At 38.0% G+C, this 20375-nt stretch overlaps 1 protein-coding gene across 2 annotated transcripts in view; it reads right to left on the bottom strand.

Annotated features, from left to right (window-relative positions):
- ANGPT1 (angiopoietin 1) overlaps positions 1-20375 on the bottom strand; it is a 296850-nt gene that overhangs the window by 88273 nt on the left and 188202 nt on the right. For both annotated transcript variants that reach the window (XM_040262143.1, XM_040262144.1), the window contains exon 3: positions 19081-19202. In XM_040262143.1, coding sequence (XP_040118077.1) covers positions 19081-19202 — 122 coding nt within the window. The remainder of the gene's footprint in view (positions 1-19080; positions 19203-20375) is intronic.

Raw genomic sequence — 20375 nt, 5'->3', positions numbered from 1 at the left:
TATAGGACTGTGAAAGGATCTCTGTTCTGACCAGTCATTAAGCAAACTCAGTTGCATATATCTTGAGTATAATGATTTGGGAAAATATGAAGGTCATTTTTATTTATTAAAGCATTTTTTGGAAATGAAAACTTCAGGCAAGGAAGCTGGAGTAAGATGAGACACAGCATTTCTGAAGGAGTCAGTATGATTCGTTGCGTTTTAGTGTTTTCCTCTGTGTCAGTAGCTTGCTGCCGGAAAAGTTAGTAGCTAAAAAGCAAACAAAATCAAATGATACCAAATACCTTTTTTATTGGTTAAAATCTTTATCCCACCCACTGTTAAGTGATTAGTATGCTTGCTATGCATGTCAGAGGAGGTTTTCTCTGTGACTGTTAATTTTTGGCCTTCTGATATGAGAATTAACCACAATGGATGCCTTAGCTCATTCTCTGTTTACTTTCTAATTATTTTTGTTTCTCTTCCTAGGGTGATGATCAGATGTTAAATGCCTATAAAATCAAGTCTGTGAACTTATGGAAAATTTTCTTTCAAATTCACAAGAGTTACAGTATACTACCAAGAAACCTTAACTATAATAATGAAAAGAGCAACATTTGGATGTATAGTCATAAAATACTAGATAAAAATTCTGAATTATCATTTTGTTCCTGAAATAAGATGAGCATGGCTTTTAAGTTTTCTTAATTAGTAGGTAACATTCTGATTTGGAAAATACCATGCTTTTGTTATAATTTGCATTTATTAGTTGCTGAGTGCCAATATAAAATATAAAATGACACTATTTCCACTCTAACCATTTATTTTCAGAGAGAAATGGAAAAAAATTTCAAATGAAAGAAAAAAGCAGCTACAAGAAACTTCTGTTTCAGACATAATACTTTTTTTGCATCCATGTTTTCCCACTTTCCACTTTTGAAGCATTCTTTTCTCAAGAAGACATATAATAAAAGATGGTTACTATCTGAGATGTCAATAAAGGAGTTTTTGTTCTATTTTGATTTTCAGAATTTTGGAAAGTGCTGAGAATGGAAAGTTGATCAAAGAAATCCCACTGCCAAAGGAAAAAATTCTGAACTCTGATTTGTATAACAAAAAGTCTGTACTTCCCAAGTAAAAGGAGTATACACTTAGCATGTTGGAAAAAAAATGTTAATATTCATAATTCACCAAACAATCTTAATGCACCATGGCTACCAGGTATTAAAAGACATCAACATAGCCTGTCATTTTAAAATACAAATTCATGTAAAGTAAAGAAGAAATTTGCTTTGCATCACAGACATCTCACAGGATTGAGAATGAAATATATGCATTAAAAATCAAATGAATAAAAACTATAAGCAAATTGGGAACACGCCACACTGTTTCACAAATGGCACGTCTTAGCACCTAATTATCTCTTCAAGTCATTTTCTTATCTCTTTTCTTCAGTTGGATTCTCTTTAATGGCTTTTATTCTATAGTATTTCTCTATTTACTTTATTTACTAAGGATACCCTTTACATTAATGACAATTTTTAGACTTTTTCAGGCAAAATTGTTATCTTTTTGATACTATTCATTCCCTCCCTTCCACCTCTTCGTATTTGGCTTCCAAAAACACTATCCTCTTTTCTTTAATAATTCTCATCCATTAGTTATTATCTACTTGGGAAGTTAGCCTTTCCTTAGTATTTCCAAACTGGCTTGAATCCAAAAATCTTCTGCCAGAAAATATTCATATACTATCTCTATTTACTAATTATATTGTTGTAATACACCATTTTTGCTGTAGAGCATTTAAAAATCCCATCTTTTTATTCTTAAAGTAAAATAGTCATACAGAATGACAAGATGTTACAAGGCCTAGTTTTAAGTAAAAATCTATAAATATCTTGTATAAAATTGTGCAAACACTATATCAGAACAAAAATAAAAAGCCAACTGTTCTAACTTCTTAGACTAGAAAACTGTCCATGACAACCCAGTGTTATGAAAACCAGCTTTAGAGTCTCATCGCTTTGATTTACTATAACATAATCTCTATCTACTTCCACATACTTACATTATAACAGCCAAGAATCAAGGCATCAACTTAATATCCCTTTACTATTTTCTGCTCTCCATCTGGTTATTTTAGGGAGCTTGTCTTTCACAATATTTCAACCTATTCATCTTTTCCATGTATAAAACAATTTTTTTTGCCAAGTCATTAAAGAAATATTAACTGAGATTTTCTTTCTGCCTTAAACCCTGTGCCATTAAATTTAATTTACTTACTCAATATATTGATTATATCCCATTGTTTCGTGAGGTCTTTTATTGGTTCTCTTACATTTTCCCTATCCGGTTAATTAAGGAGAGGCCATCTCAGCTGGGCATGGAAGCTTTTATATATAAAAGTTAATCTGAAGAACAAGACAGCTCCACTGCCCTAAATTCAATAGGCAAAGCAGTCATATTTTCCCTGATGATGGTCTTTAGCAACAAATTTAGTTTAGGTTTAAATGCATTAATCTGAAACCGGGATGCTAATTCCAAAGTCCAGTGCACTGTTTTCTAGAGCACATGCAGTATATTTTTATTCAGCTTAGTTCAGTTGCTCAGTTCAGGTCAGTTGTTCAGTCGTGTCCGACTCTGCGACCCCATGAATCGCAGCACGCCAGGCCTCCCTGTCCATCACCAACTCCCAGAGTTCACTCAGAGTCACATCCATCGAGTCAGTGATGCCATCCAGCCATCTCATCCTCTGTCGTCCCCTTCTCCTCCTGCCCCCAATCCCTCCCAGTGTCAGAGTCTTTTTCAATGAGTCAACTCTTCGCATGACGTGGCCAAAGTACTGGAGTTTCAGCTTTAGCATCATTTCTTCCAAAGAAATCCCAGGGCTGATCTCCTTCAGAATGGACTGGTTGGATCTCCTTGCAGTCCAAGGGACTCTCAAGAGTCCTCTCCAACACCACAGTTCAAAAGCATCAATTCGTTGGTGCTCAGCCTTCTTCACAGTCCAACTCTCACATCCATACATGACCACAGGAAAAACCACAGCCTTGACTAGATGGACCTTAGTCGGCAAAGTAACGTCTCTGCTTTTGAATATCCTATCTAGGTTGGTCATAACTTTTCTTCCAAGGAGTAAGCATTTTTTAATTTCATGGCTGCAATCACCATCTGCAGTGATTATGGAGCCCCCCAAAATAAAGTCTGACACTGTTTCCACTGTTTCCCCATCTATTGCCCATGAAATGATGGGACCGGATGCCATGATCTTCGTTTTCTGAATGTTGAGCTTTAAGCCAACTTTTTCACTCTCCTCTTTCACTTTCATCAAGAGGCTTTTTAGTTCCTCTTCACTTTCTGCCATAAGGGTGGTGTCATCTGCATATCTGAGGTGATTGATATTTCTCCCAGCAATCTTGATTCCAGCTTGTGCTTCTTCCAGTCCAGCGTTTCTCATGATGTACTCTGCATAGAAGTTAAATAAGCAGGGTGACAATATACAGCCTTGACGTACTCCTTTTCCTATTTGGAACCAGTCTGTTGTTCCATGTCCAGTTCTAACTGTTGCTTCTACAGATTTCTCAAGAGGCAGGTCACGTGGTCTGGTATTTCCATCTCTCTCAGAATTTTCCACAGTTTATTGTGATGCACACAGTCAAAGGCTTTGGCATAGTCAATAAAGCAGAAATAGATGTTTTTCTGGAACTCTCTTGCTTTTTCCATGATCCAGTAGATGTTGGCAATTTGATCTCTGGTTCCTTTGCCTTTTCTAAAACCAGCTTGAACATCAGGAAGCTCACGGTCCACATACTACGGAAGCCTGGCTTGGAGAATTTTGAGCATTACTTTACTAGCATGTGAGATGAGTGCAATTGTGCAGTAGTTTGAGCATTCTTTGGCATTGCCTTTCTTTGGGATTGGAATGAAAACTGACCTTTTCCAGTCCTGTGGCCACTGCTGAGTTTTCCAAATTTGCTGGCATATTGAGTGCAGCACTTTCACAGCATCATCTTTCAGGATTTGAAACAGTTCAACTGGAATTCCATCACCTCCACTAGCTTTGTTCATAGTGATGCTTTCTAAGGCCCACTTGACTTCACATTCCAGGATGTCTGGCTCTAGATGAGTGATTACACCATCATGATTATCTGGGTGGTGAAGATCTTTTTTGTACAGTTCTTCTGTGTATTCTTGCCAACTCTTCTTAATATTTTCTGCTTCTGTTAGGTCCATACCATTTCTGTCCTTTATCGAGCCCATCTTTGCATGAAATGTTCCCTTGGTATCTCTAATTTTCTTCAAGAGATCTCCAGTTTTTCCCATTCTGTTCTTTTCCTCTATTTTTTTGCATTGAAGAAGAAGGCTTTATCTCTTCTTGCTATTCTTTGGAACTCTGCATTCAGATGCTTATATCTTTCCTTTTTTCCTTTGTTTTTCACCTCTCTTCTTTTCACAGCTATTTGTAAGGCCTCCCCAGACAGCCATTTTGCTTTTTTGCATTCTTTTTCATGGGGATGGTCTTGATCCCTGTCTCCTGTACAATCAGGCACTATAACTATCAGATCTAGACCCTTAAATCTATTTCTCACTTCCACTGTATAATCATAAGGGATTTGATTTAGGTCATACCTGAATGGTCTAGCGGTTTTCCCTACTTTCTTCAATTTCAGTCTGAATTTGGTAATAAGGAGTTCATGATCTGAGCCACAGTCAGCTCCTGGTCTTGTTTTTGCTGACTATATAGAGCTTCTCTATCTTTGGCTTCAAAGAATATAATCAATCTGATTTCGGTGTTGACCATCTGGTGATGTCCATGTGTAGAGTCTTCTCTTGTGTTGTTGGAAGACGGTGTTTGCTATGACCAGTGCATTTTCTTCGCAAAACTCTATTAGTCTTTGCCCTGCTTCATTCTGCATTCCAAGGCCAAATCTTCCTGTTACTCCATGTGTTTCTTGACTTCCTACTTTTGCATTTAGTTGCTCAGTTTCCAACTGAGCAACTCTTTGCAACCCCATGGACTGCAGCAAGTAGCAAGGCAGTCTTTCCTGTCTATCACTGACTCCTGGAGCTTGCTCAGACTGTCCATCAAGTTGGTGATGCCATCCAACCATCTCATCCTCTGTCGTCCCCTTCTCCTCCTGCCTTCAATCTTTCTCAGCATCAGGGTCTTTTCCAATGAGTCAGTTCTTCGTATCAGATTGCCAAAGCATTAGCATTTCAGCTTTAGCATCCGTCTTTCCAATGAATATTTAGGACTGATCTCCTTTAGGATGGAGTGCTTGGATCTCTTTGCAGTCCAAGGGACTCTCAAGAGTCTTCTCTAAAACCACGGTGCAAAAGGATCAATTCTTCCACACTCAGCTTTCTTTATAGTTCAACTCTCACGTCCACTCACGACTTCTGGAAAAACCAAAGCTTTGACTAGAGGGACCTTTGTTGGCAAAGTTATGTCTCTGTTTTTTAATATGCTGTCTAAGTTGGTCAAAAGTTTTCTTCCAAGGAGCAAGTGTGTTTTAATTTCATGGCTGCAGGCACCATCTGCAGTGATTTTGGAGCCCCCCAAAATAAAGTCTGTCAGTTTCCATTGTTTCTTCATCTATTTGCCATGAAGTGATGGGACCAGATGCCATGATCTTAGTTTTTCTGAATGTTGACTTTTAAGCCCACTTTTTCACTCTCCTCTTACACTTTCATCAAGAGGCTCTTTAGTTCTTTGTTTCTGCCATAAAGGTGGTGTCATCTGCATATCTGAGGTTATTGATATTTCTCTCACCAATCATGAGTCTGGCTTGTACTTCATTCAGCCTGGCATTTTGCCTGATGTACTCTGCATATAAGTTAATAAGCAGGGGAACAATATACAGCCTTGACATACTCCTTTTCCTATTTGGAACCAGTCTGTTGTTCCTTGTCTACTTGTAACTGTTGCTTCTTGACTTACATACATATTTCTCAAGAGGCAGGTAAGGTGGTCTGGTATTCCCATATCTTTAAGAATTTTCCAGAGTTTGTTGTGATCCACACAGTCAAAGGCTTTGGTATACTCAATAAAGCAGATGTTTTTCTGGAAATCTCTTGCTTTTTCAATGATACAGTAGCTGTTGGCATTTTGATCACTTTCCTCTGCCTTTTCTAAATCCATCTTGAACATCTGGAAGTTCATGGTTCATGTACTGCTGAAGCCTGGCTTGAAGAACTTTGAGCATTACTTTGCTAGCATGTGAGATGAGTGCATTTATGCGGTAGTTTGAACATTCTTTGGCACTGCCTTTCTTCAGGATTGGAATGAAAACTGACCTTTTCCAGTCCTGTGGCCACTGCTGATAATATTTTTATTTTTATTAGGCATTCTATAGTTAAAAGTTCTATGTCAAGTTTTGGGGAAGTCTAAATTAAATAAATAATTTTATTATGATGCATCCCTTAGAATTGGTGTTCCATGGAACTGCAATTTATGGAAAGTGTGCGTTGTTCAGTTGTGTCCGACTCTTTGTGATCCCATGGACTATATAGTCCATAGAATTCTCCAGGCCAGAATACTGGAGTGGGTAGTCTTTCCCTTCTCCAGGGGATCTTTCCAACCCAAGGACTGAGCCCAGGACTCCCGCATTGCAGGTAGATTCTTTACCAGTTGAGCCACAAGGAAAACTGTGTGCCTGTATTTATTCAAATTGAACTTGAAATCTGAACAGTTTCCTCAGAGGATTTTTAGTACTTCCTGTTTCTCTTCTTTCTGGAAACACTTTGAGAAGAGACATACATAGAATTTTGGCATTCAACTTCTAGTTTGAGGCAGAGGTACACTTCAATGAAGAATAAAATAAGCTAAATACTCCAGACTTTTAACTTCAGTAAAAGGTTCTAATTGAGTATATACAAAGCCCTTTTTGACGTTTTTGGCTGACTTTTCCTCCTAATTTTTACAGTCTGCCTCCTCCAACATATCTCATGGAAAACACTGGCATTTCAAATCATTCAACAGACCTTGAAACTTTCACAGAAAAAGTTCTCCCTTTCAGATTGTCTCCTACAGTAGAGTTTGTACCACAGCAGCAACTGGATTCACAGTAGTGACATTTCCTTAAGTCCTCTGTGTGTAAATGTAGCCCTCAAACAAGGAGGTAGGTGTCAGTAATATAGAAACCTTCTCATTGTCATCGGCCTGAATTTCCTCAGAGCTCTTTCAATTTTTAAATTATTTTTAATCTGTATGTTGCTTACATGCGTTGCAAATATGGTTTTCAAAGAATATTCTTTCCTCACCCGTACTCAAACAAGGGCATACTAAGTTCAGGTTAAATTTATATTGAATTTTCTAACTTGAATGTAGTAAATTGTTTCTTAAAATAAAAAGTTAAATATTTCTGTAATTCAAATGTGGACAGAAGCATAGATCACTACAGGTAAACATTCAGCAAATAAACTTTTTAAAGTTTGGGGCAGATAAGAATAAGCTAAATATTCTGTGGAAGCCAGAAGCTAAGAAGAAAAAAATACATATACAACCTCATAACACTAAAAATTCTTCCTAAAAAATAGGCTGAAAAATAAACAACAAACTAGAGAACATATTGGTGATATATACTACAAAATTTTAATACCCATTAAGGAACTTACATGAGGAGTTAATGATATTAGAGAAACAATCCAATAAAAAATGACAAAGATACATAAATAGGCTAGTCCCAGAAGAAGAATCCAAATAGTCAATAACCAAGAAAGATGTACAATATAACCTCTTAGGTAAACAAGGTTAATAAAATGGATAGCAAAGTTTGAGGAAATTAGAAAGCCCATGAACACTTGGGGAGAATGTAAAATTTGCTGATAATTATCAATATATTTGAATATATAAAATAATACATAAAGTACTACTGAGCTGTGAATTTTAGTGCATTTCTAGCAATGAATGAGGTATAGCATATAGTTAAATATATAATATATCCATGATAAGTTGCTATAAAGTAGAAATAAACCCAGCATTTTAAAAATAGTTACAATCTATACACATATGCATACATGATATAAATAGGTACTTGTGCATATGTGTAATTGCATATGGGTGTGTATCTCTGTAACCACACAGATAAATATGTACTCTCTATCTACACATGTATATTTTAATATATTCATTAAAAAGTCTGGAAGAATAGGTACCAAACTGCAAATCTGTTAATGATGATTCTCTGCAGGGGGTGGGGGAATATGGAATTAGGGATTTTTAATTTCAATTTATACACTTCTGTACAATTTAACAGAAGACCATCCCCATGGAAAATAAATGTAAAAAAGCAAAAATGGCTGTTGGGGGAGGCCTTACAAATAGCTGTGAAAAGAAGAGAAGTGAAAAGCAAAGGAGAAAAGGAAAGATATAAGCGTCTGAATGCAGAGTTCCAAAGAATAGCAAGAAGAGATAAGAAAGCCTTCTTCAGCGATTAATGCAAAGAAATAGAGGAAAAGAACAGAATGGGAAAAACTGGAGATCTCTTGAAGAAAATTAGAGATACCAAGGGAACATTTCATGCAAAGATGGGCTCGATAAAGGACAGAAATGGTATGGACCTAACAGAAGCAGAAAATATTAAGAAGAGTTGGCAAGAATACACAGAAGAACTGTACAAAAAAGATCTTCACCACCCAGATAATCATGATGGTGTAATCACTCATCTAGAGCCAGACATCCTGGAATGTGAAGTCAAGTGGGCCTTAGAAAGCATCACTATGAACAAAGCTAGTGGAGGTGATGGAATTCCAGTTGAACTGTTTCAAATCCTGAAAGATGATGCTGTGAAAGTGCTGCACTCAATATGCCAGCAAATTTGGAAAACTCAGCAGTGGCCACAGGACTGGAAAAGGTCAGTTTTCATTCCAATCCCAAAGAAAGGCAATGCCAAAGAATGCTCAAACTACTGCACAATTGCACTCATCTCACATGCTAGTAAAGTAATGCTCAAAATTCTCCAAGCCAGGCTTCAGTAGTACGTGAACCGTGAGCTTCCTGATGTTCAAGCTGGTTTTAGAAAAGGCAAAGGAACCAGAGATCAAATTGCCAACATCTACTGGATCATGGAAAAAGCAAGAGAGTTCCAGAAAAACATCTATTTCTGCTTTATTGACTATGCCAAAGCCTTTGACTGTGTGCATCACGATAAACTGTGGAAAATTCTGAGAGAGATGGAAATACCAGACCACGTGACCTGCCTCTTGAGAAATCTGTAGAAGCAACAGTTAGAACTGGACATGGAACAACAGACTGGTTCCAAATAGGAAAAGGAGTACGTCAAGGCTGTATATTGTCACCCTGCTTATTTAACTTCTATGCAGAGTACATCATGAGAAACGCTGGACTGGAAGAAGCACAAGCTGGAATCAAGATTGCTGGGAGAAATATCAATCACCTCAGATATGCAGATGACACCACCCTTATGGCAGAAAGTGAAGAGGAACTAAAAAGCCTCTTGAGGAAAGTGAAAGTGGAGAGTGAAAAAGTTGGCTTAAAGCTCAACATTCAGAAAACGAAGATCATGGCATCCGGTCCCATCACTTCATGGGTAATAGAGGGGAAAACAGCAGAAACAGTGTCAGACTTTATTTTTTTGGGCTCCAAAATCACTGCAGATGGTGACTGCAGCCATGAAATTAAAAGACGCTTACTCCTTAGAAGAAAAGTTATGACCAACCTAGATAGCATATTCAAAAGCAGAGATGTTACTCTGCCGACTAAGGTCCATCTATTCAAGGCTATTGTTTTTTCCAGTAGTCATGTATGGATGTGAGAATTGGACTCTGAAGAAGGCTGAGCACCGAAGAATTGACGCTTTTGAACTGTGGTGTTGGAGAGGACTCTTGAGGGTCCCTTGGACTGCAAGGAGATCCAACCAGTCCATTCTGAAGGAGATCAGCCCTGGGATTTCTTTGGAAGAAATGATGCTAAAGCTGAAACTCCAGTACTTTGGCCACGTCATGCGAAGAGTTGACTCATTGGAAAAGACTCTGATGCTGGGAGGGATTGAGGGCAGGAGGAGAAAGGGACGACAGAGGATGAGATGGCTGGATGGCATCACGGACTTGATGGACGTGAATCTGAGTGAACTCTGGGAGCTGGTGATGGACAGGGAGGCCTGGCGTGCTGCGATTCATGAGGTCACAAAGAGTCGGACATGACTGAGCGACTGAACTGAACTGAACTGTACAATTTAACACTTAGATCAGTTAGGTTTTTTTTTTTTTTTTATTAACCAAGAAAATGCAAACAGTCATGAGTCTAGAATGGTCGGAGGAGATACTGTCTAGATGAAAAAATTGGGCTGAATTAGTGAACCTCAGGATGTGGACTGATAACCTTGGCTGCCACGCAGTGGGCTTTTAGGGATGCAGAACAGTGGTACAAAAGCCATCTGTATTTTATTTATGGTAAGAACAATGAAAATGTTTACAATATTTAATGTAAACTATGTGATCTGTGTTTTCTATTAAAATATTTTTAAGTTGTGTTTGTTTGTGTGCACATAGATAAATGACATTTGTTGGGATATTTGCCAGTTCACTTGCCAGTTCATCAGTCAACATTCAAAAAGCATTTAAAACTATATATACTGTATGTAGAGAACTGTGCTTGGGAGCATGAGCACAGAAATAAGCACAGTTTTTATGTTCCAGAAGGTCACAGTCTAGTGGTTCATGGATAGATACACACACACACACACACACACACACACACACACCCCAATGTGATGGGATAAGTGAAGTAACAGGAGGAAAAAACAAGGTAGATTTTAATCCCATAAGTTGTAATAAGCAAATATGTTTGGCAGAATCAGAAAAAAGCTTCTTGGAAGGGGTAATATCTACATTGAATTTTGAAGGGACAGATATGTGTGAGCTCTACAGGGCATTCCAGACAAAAGAAAGTTAAAGTTAAAGTCTCACAGTCGTGTCCGACTCTTTGCGACCCCATGCACTATACAGTCTATGGAATTCTCCAGGCCAGAATACTGGAGTGGGTAGCCTTTCCCTTCTCCAGGACATCTTCCCAACCCAGGGATTGAACCCAGGTCTCCCTCACTGCAGTCAGATTCTTTACCAGCTGTGCCACCAGGGAAGCCCAACAAGGCAAGCATCAATCATGTCTGAACAAACATCAAGTCTTCAATGTGATACTAATAACTAGCGTGATTAAATACTTACTGTGTGTTTCAAGCACTGTATCAGTGTTTTATAAGCAATAACTCAATTAATCCTCATATCAACTCCATGCACTATTATCATCAACCCTATGTTACAAATGAGAACAGCCAAAGCACAGAAAGTCCATACAACTTGCCCAAAATCACACAAATTATAAGTGGCAGAGCAGGTTACAGCAGAATCAAGGCCAATTCGGGCAGTCTGATCTCAGAGCTCCTGCTCTTAGTTATAAGACCATACTTCTAAAATATAAGAAGACTTCTGAAGTAAGGCTATAAAATTAGGATATTAATGATCATGGACCATGTTTCATGCTAAAGTACTTGACAACTTTCCTCAGTCCATTACAGAGAATCAGACGAGGGTTGGGCATATGCTATCTAGAGATTTAGGGGTTGAGCTGAACTAGTACATGTGGAGATCTAAAGAGAAAAATGGAAAAAATAATGTGACTTGAATTTTAGAAAGACTTTGGCAGACTTTTGGATGATAGGTTTGAAAAGTTTAAGGCATTAAGCCATGCAAAGAGGTCACTGCAATGGCTGAGACAAAAATTAATGGGATTTTGGCCTAAAAAACAGAGTGAGAGTAAATAGAAAGAACAAGACCAATTGGAAAAATATTTAGGAGATGGAATTGACAATATCAACAGTGATTGGTGAGCTGTGATTTTACTTCAGTATTTTATAAAGAACTTATCAGATGGAGGATAACTTTAATTAGAAAGGCTGATTTAACTTTTCATTTATTTAGACATTAAGTATTAAAAATCAATACTTCACTATTCAATTACAGTAATTTGTTAGAAAGTTGCAATTTAGTATCATGAAATTAGGCAGATTTCAATCACTTAAAATTAACTCAATAACTTTCCATAAGCTCTATCTAGAAGATAGATGAAGCTTGTCAAATAGGTTCAGTGAATTCCCAAGGTAAAATAGTTATACTGCCTACTCTAATATTAGAAGGAATAAATAATGATCTATATATAGGCCAAAACCAATTCCTATTCCTTTCTTCAAATTTGTATTTTATTATGCTAAGAGGATAACTTGACAACCACATCAATTAATCTTCAGGCTGCATTACATTGGGAACACATTTTTATAATAAGACAGAGAATCATCATGGACTTGAACCCTAATTTTGCCATATATCAGCTGTTTGGTCCCAGGAAAGTTACCTGACCTCTTGGAACTTTCAGTTCAGTTCAGTTCAGTCACTCAGTCGTGTCCGACTCTTTGCGACCCCATGGACTGCAGCATGCCAGGCCTCCCTGTCCATCACCAACTCCCGGGGTTCACCCAAACCCATGTCCATTGAGTTGGTGATGCCATCCAACCATCTCATCCTCCATCGTCCCCTTCTCCTCCTGCCCTCAATTTTTCCCAGCATCAGGGTCTTTTCAAACGAGTCAGCTCTTCGCATCAGGTGGCCAAAATATTGGAGTTTCAGCTTCAACATCAGTCCTTCCAGTGAACACTCAGGACTGATCTCCTTTAGGACGGACTGGTTGGATATCCTCGCAGTCCAAGGGACTCTCAAGAGTCTTCTCCAGCACCACAATTTAAAAGCATCAGTTCTTCAGTGTTCAGCTTTCTTTATAGTCCAACTCACTTAATATAAAATAAAAATGGTGATAAACACTTTGGAGGATTAGTTGGAGTATCAGCAGTAGTGTATGTAAAGCACCTAGCTCATATGTTCACCTGCCTGATATTAGATAGGTGGGCAGTAAATAATTTTTCTGAAACTGTCAAAATGACCACCACTTCTGTAGTTTCACTTTACTCTAAACAGTCTTATTGAAGTTTCCTTCATTCTATATATTTGATACAAGTTTGAACAGGAAAGCTCAAAGGTTCCATCTTCGTACACATGGAGTACACAGCTGATTTCTCTTTCTGTGTACCCTGGTGAGGCAAAAGAATTTCTTCTAGATTTTTTTTTTCTTTTTGCTTGTCCATGTTCCAACCTTGGAAACAACTGGGGTTAAGTCAGAGATCAACAAGTGCCTTAAAATGGGGTCAGCTGACCATATCTTTCCACAAAAAGATGCAGTTACATATTTGATTCAGCTGAAGGAATTTGCATTATGACATCTTTCCCAGTCTAACTCTTTTTATTTTTTTGAGCAGAAGTGGCAGGAAACATACTGGAGGAATCCAATAAAAAAAAAGTTGACAATTACATCTCTCAGTTTGTCAATAACAACCTTGTGTTCATGATAAATATTAATGCTTCCCATTTCTTGAGTTCTTGGTTGTATAATTTCAATTATATGAGCCAGCTACTGATCTCTTACTTCTAAGTGCTATTTCCTTGAGGTAAGGAACAAAATCAAGTATTGAGATTAGCATAGCCTCCAATCAAAAAAAAAAATTCTAAAAATTGCAAACTGGAAGCTTCCTGGAGTCGCCCCCCACTAGACTGTTAGGCAAACAAACACCAGAGCAAGTGCTGTAATCCTGCTCCTGCTTTGTGCCTTTCACCATTCAGGGGAGAAAGAAGTGACTCTAATGCGGCCAGCCTTCTATTTTCAACCCTATAAGTGATGCAGTCAGTTTGTCTGGATGCAGATCAGCAGGACCTCTCAGCATGACTGTGTAGCATAATCCTGTCTATAAAATATTCCTCCATGTTCTGCCAAATAAGTGGTGGGCTCTCTGAAGGGCTCACTGACTTGGCAGCTGAAGCCCCATCATACTCAAAACTAGTAAGTCACGCACCCAGACACAACTTCTGACATTCCTTGGGGAGGAAGCAAAGCTTAATTTAGATAATCCCCTTTGCAAAGTGTATTAGCTGATCCAAACCAGACCTGGCCAACTAATGGCATGTTATTCTTACATTTCAGAGATGCTTCAATGTAGAAATAGCTTCTTGTTGCATTTGGAGGATTAAGATTCATTTAAGGAATAGAAGGAATGATCAATAAACTATTTCAAAATTTTTAAACAGCTTTGTGCTTGACCTTGACCTTTGATCCACTTAAATGGTGTTGGGAGGGGGCCACGTTTCTTTGTTGTTCTAGAAAGACCTTGGCAGAGTTTCTCCAATTCCATTTCACATACAAAAATAAACAATAACAATTAACATAATAGGGAAAGTATGCTGTGTATCACAAATACGTACTTCTGGCTTGTATAAAGAAAAACACTTTTTTTCGAAGTTCTGGTTTGTGGAAGATTATACCCGGTTTAAGAATAGATGTCCCACCAACACTCCATTGCACACATGGATCCATCAACAGAAGACACAGCTAATTATAGAGATATGGAAATGCTAGAAGATTCCACACTTTGATAGAAAAATACCCCCAGGAGCCACATGTGCAGCAACATCACACTTGAGGGTCAATGCATATAAATTGTTTACAGCATGTACACAAAAATGAATTTCAAGTTAAAACCTAAATCCTTGAATACATTTTGAAAGGCCTGTACTGCTACAAAATGGAATTGCTATAATCTTGAAAAAAGAAGGAGAAAAAGAGAAAGGATGACTCTGAGCAGGAGGGAGGGAAAGAGAAGAGAGAGACAAAGAGAGATGGAAAGAGCTGAGTACAAGTGACACTTAAGAAAATCATTTGATTTTGTAGTAAAGGGTGAGCCCTTTCAGGCTTCCCAGTTTCTTTAAGGTATCCTGACAGCTACAGTGTTAGATACAGACAAAGAGATAACAGGCATATCAGCAGGTGGAGAAATGAATAACATAAATTCATGTTGATGACTTTCTTTTTAAACAAAGAAACCATATGTGGTAACACACTTAATGAGAGATGAATCAAAACCACCCTTGGTTACATCTATAAAATGAAATAATATGTAGTTTTTAAGAATTATAATAGAGGAATCATTACTGATTTAAAAAGGTATCTATCTCCAAAGAAGGAAGGCTGCAAAACATTGTGTACAGCATGATACAAGTTTTTAAGAAAATATATTTATGTTTTTTTTACAGCAACACATGAAGCTCTCTCAATGTGATGGGGTCATGGTTTTTAATTTTCTTCTCAAATTTCTCATTTTCTACAGTAAATGTGTATTATTTACAGAATTCTAAAAACAACCTAAAAATAAGGCAAAACTGTCATTATTTTACTTCTTCATTCAAAGACAAATCTTTCACAATAGCATCTTGAAACATGATTATAAATGAGATGTGCTTTTAGTAACTAAGTTAAAGCATGGTGGGACCCTAAACCAAGGGATAGTTGCAGTAAAGTATACCTGTCACGTGTATGTCTCTGGTTACTGCGAATCTGCAGGGAGGTTTTGGTACTTTTAAACAGGATTTTCAGTTCCAGAACATTTCATCATGCAACTAGTTCAGGGTCAAGTCCTATCGAGTTTATTTATAGTTACACAGTTTACCCCATGACACAGTACAAAGATAAATGAACGTAGAACTTAGAAATACAAGTCACAGAACATGGAGTGACCCCATTCGGACTCTATACCAAAGTCGCGTTTATCTTCTTCATAAACGTGTAACTATAATCATTGTCATTAAAGTCTGCACTTAGCATAAAGTTGGGAATTCCTTCTAGGTTGCAGACAGTATTGTGAGGATGGGCCACAGTGGAAAAAATAGGACTAGGAAGAAAGAACATGGATTACATTCCCAGCTGTGCCACTGGGAAGCTGCTTGAGCTGGGCCAGATCACTCACTTCCACTGAGTCTGCTTCCTCATCTGAAAGGTGAAGAGGAGAACTAGCAGTTCATTGCAGGTGTTTTTTTGGTTTGGAATATGGTGGAAACTCCTGTTCCACCAAGACAATGGTATTGAACTAGTTTGTAGCAACACAATGATCTTTAAATCAAATAACGATCTTTAAATCAAATAATACCTAAGAATTGAAACTTCAAGCTGTCCAAATAGCCAGAAGAAAATACAGTTAATATAAAACGTATTTGTCCTACAGAGGTCAGCATTTTGATTGAATTGTCCATCATGAATGTTAGTAATTTCAAAATAATGAGTTTATAAATCATCCTGGTTGCAAGATCTGTAAGACTCATTTCACTTACCTGAGATGATTAATTGTTTATAAAATATATCTATCAGTTCAGTCAATTCAGTCGCTCAGTTATGTTTGACTCTTTGCGAACCCAGCTGCAGCATGCCAGGCTTCTCTGTCCATCAACAACTCCTGGAGCCTACTCAAACTCATGTGCATCACGTCGGTGATGCCATACAACCATCTCATCCTCTGTCATCCCCTTCTCCTGCCTTCAATCTTTCCCAGCCTCAGGGTCCTTTACAATGAGTCAGTTCTTGGCAGCAGGTGGCCAAAGTATTGAAGTTTCAGTTTCAGCATCAGTTCTTCTAATGAATATTCAGGACTGATTTCCTTTAGGATGGACTGGCTGGATCTCCTTGTACTTCAAGGAAATCTCAAGTCTTCTCTAACACCAGACTTCAAAAGCATCAGTTCTTCGGCACTCAGCTTTCTTTACAGTCCAACTCTCACATCCCATACAAGACTACTGGAAAAATCAGAGCTTTGACTAGGTGGACCTCTGTTGGCAAAGTACTGTCTCTGCTTTTAATATGCTGTCTGCAGCTGCTGCTAAGTCGCTTCAGTCGTGTCCAACTCTGTGCGACCCCATAGTACCAGGCTCCTCCGTCCCTGGGACTCTCCAGGCAAGAACACTAGAGTGGGTTGCCATTTCCTTCTCCAATGCATTTAAGTGAAAAGTGAAAGTGAAGTCGCTCAGTCGTGTCTGACTCTTCGTGACTCCATGGACTGCAGCCCACCAGGCTCCTCCATCTATGGGATTTTCCAGGCAAGAGTACTGAAGTGGGATGCAATTGCCTTCTCCAATATGCTGTCTACGTTGGTCCTAAGTTTTCTTCCAAGGAGCAAGAGTCTTTTAATTTCTTGGCTGCAGTCACCGGCTGCAGTCACCATCTGCTGTGATTTCGGAGCCCCCCAAAATAAAGTCTGTCACTGTTTTCATTGTTTCCTCATCTATTTGCCATGAAGTGATGGGACCAGATGCCATGATCTTCGTTTTCTGAATGTTGAGTTTTAAGCCCACTTTTTCACTCTCCTCGTTCACTTTCATCAAGAGGCTCTTTAGTTCTTCTTTGCTTCTGCCATAAGGGTGGTATCATCTGCCTATCCAAAGTTATTGATATTTCTCCAGCAATCTTGATTCCAGCTTGTGCTTCATCCAGCCTGGCATTTCACATGATGCACTCTGCATGTAAGTTAAATAAGCAGGGGTACAATATACAGCCTTGACATACTCCTTTCCCTATTTGGAACCAGTCTGTTTTTCCATGTCCAGTTATAACTGTTGCTTCTTGATCTGCATACAGATATCTCAGGAGGTAGGTCAGGTGGTCTGGTATTCCTATCTCTTGAAGAATTTTCCAGAGTTTGTTGTGATCCACACAGTCAAAGGCTTTGGCATAGTCTATAAAGCAGAAGGAGATATTTTTCTGGAACTCTCTTATTTTTTCAATGATCCAACAGATGTTGGCAATTTGATCTGTGGTTCCTCTGCCTTTTCTAAATCCAGCTTCAACATCTGGAAGTTCATGCTTCATGTACTGTTGAAGCCTGGCTTGGAGAGGTTTGAGCAGTACTTTGCTATCGTGTGAGATAAGTGTAATTTTGCAATAGTTTGAACATTCTTTGGCATTGCCTTTCTTCAGGATTGGAATGAAAACTGACCTTTTCCAGTCCTGTGGCCACTGCTGAGTTTTCCAAATTTGCTGGCATATTGAGTGCAGCACATTCATAGCATCATCTTTTAGGATTTGAAATAGCTCAACTGGAATTCAGTCACCTCCACTAGCTTTGTTCATAGTGATGCTTTCTAAGGCCCACTTGACTTCACATTCCAGGAGTCTGGCTCTAGGTGAGTGATCACACCATCGTGGTTATCTTGGTCGTGAAGATCTTTTTTGTACAGTTCTTCTGTGTATTCTTGCCACCTCTTCTTAATATCTTCTGCTTCTGTTAGGTCTATATCATTTCTGTCCTTTATTGTGCCCGTCTTTGCATGAAATGTTCCCTTGGTATCTCTAATTTTCTTGAAGAGATCTCTAGTCTTTCCCATTCTATTGTTTTCCTCTATTTCTTTGCATTGATCACTGAGGAAGGCTTTATCTCTCCTTGCTATTCTTTGGAACTCTGCATTCAAATGAGTATATCTTTCCTTTTGTCCTTTGCCTTTAGTTTCTCTTCTTTTCTCCACTATTTGTAAGCCCTCTTCAGACAACCATTTTTCCTTTTTGCATTTCTTTTCCTTGGGGATGGTTTTGATCACTTCCTCATGTACAATGTCATGAACCTCTGTCCATAGTTCTTCAGGCACTCTGTCTATCAGATCTAATCCCTGGTATCAATTTGTCTATAGAGCTAACCAAAGAAATTTATTATGTTCAGAGTTAATGACTTTAAATGGAGGGTGAGGGGAGACAGCTCTTGAGCAAGCTTGATAGGGAAATAATTTTCTGAAAAGAAAATGTGCTTCTCTCTAGTACAAGAACTCTGAATTCAACCATCTTGTAGGTCTGTAAATGGCTGAGGGCAGATAAAGTGATAATTCAATTTAGAGTTTCAGAGGCTCAATTTTTTTCACTATCACTGTAGAGTTTGGTTCTGCTGAAACAATATTTTCTGTTACCAAATTTGGTCATAGAATTAATTTTTGTGGGTATAGTAAGATTTGAACAACAGAATATTAGATAAATTAGCGTTAAAAGTTATAAAAAGAAAATATTTCAAGAGCGTAAGCAATAGTCACCTTAGACTCTCATTTCTTTTTATATTAAAAATGAATTTGCCTCTGTATTTTTTTTTCAAATTACTTCGATCTTTTTTTTTAAGAGGTGGCAGAAGGTAGAAGATATAAGTACATATGTAAATATTTTTGCAGTACAACAACCCTCACCTGTTTTTCTCATGAATCTTTAAGATTTCATTTGTCTGTTGAAGAAGTTGTTTCTCTAGCTTGTATGTTGATAATGAATTCTCCAGCAGTTGTATTTCAAGTCGAGAAGTTTGATTTAGTACCTTAAGATAAAAGATAAAAACATTTAAATCTTCACAAAGAGTCAAAATTATTATTTTGGATTTTTTATTTAGCTGTGTTTTCTTTTAAAATAATATTTCTCTAGGATAATAAAATGGTCTACATTCTAACAAAAAAATGCTTTACATGTCTCAAACATTATATTTGTTCAAGATTGAACTGCAATCGAATGAGAAAACTGAGTTGTTAAAACCATTTTTCATAGTTAAATTTTCACGTCCTCAATCCCTACATGATTTAGCAACTAAAATATCACCACCACAATCCCTACAATAGCCCACTGTGCCTCAAATGTGTGTGTATATATATTTCCAATATTTACAAGTACAAGATAATTGTTAGTACAAGGTCTTAGATACTGTATATAACTAAGAATAACTAATAGGCACGTAAAACATATCTTCCTTGTCCCATCACCTAGCAAAAACTGATTAGAAATGTACAAAAATCTCATGATACAGTTTAGACAGATTCATGAGCACAATTTACTGAACACCTATCATGTTAGTTCATGCCAGTCCTTCTAGATATCATTATTTCATAGACATAGGTACCCAGTGAATTAGTAAGAGGAATTATTATTATCAGTTCATAAATGAAGAAACTGAGGTTCAGAGAGAAGCCAGAATCGACACAGGAACCAAGGGAAGAACTGGGTTTCAAACCCAGATACTGTGAGTAATTCTCATGCTTTACACAGAAAAGCAAGAAGAGGGAGAATCAAACCATCCTGGATCTTCATCTGAGGAGATGAAGTAACTAGGAACCCAGATTGCACTGAAGACTGACTGACAGTTATTTTTCAACTGCATACATGGGGTCCTCCAGAAACTCTAAATGTTCACCTCATCTTGAATCACAAAGACGCATGCTGCTAGTCAGGCTTTAACATAACATGACTGTGAGCCATGAATGCAAACCTACCCGTCCTCTGAGCAAACAACATACATTCCTGTTCTAGAAGATGCCTTCAAGCTGTGCCAATACCCTGGCCCTGTCCCTTTCTCCTCCTCCTTTAACAGAGGTAAAAAGGACAAGGAAGAAAGTACTATTAGTTTTAAAACTCCTTATGTTGTTTGAGAACTTTTATAACCACGGTGCCATTTTTAGAACACTTGTTGAAAAGGACCTGGGAAACCTTCTGGAGGGTCAAT

Source organism: Oryx dammah, unplaced genomic scaffold (genome assembly GCF_014754425.2).
Source record: "Oryx dammah isolate SB20612 unplaced genomic scaffold, SCBI_Odam_1.1 HiC_scaffold_19, whole genome shotgun sequence".
NCBI lineage: Eukaryota > Metazoa > Chordata > Mammalia > Artiodactyla > Bovidae > Oryx > Oryx dammah.
The sequence above is the reverse complement of the archived record's forward strand: the minus strand, read 5'-3'. Positions and strand labels throughout refer to the sequence as shown.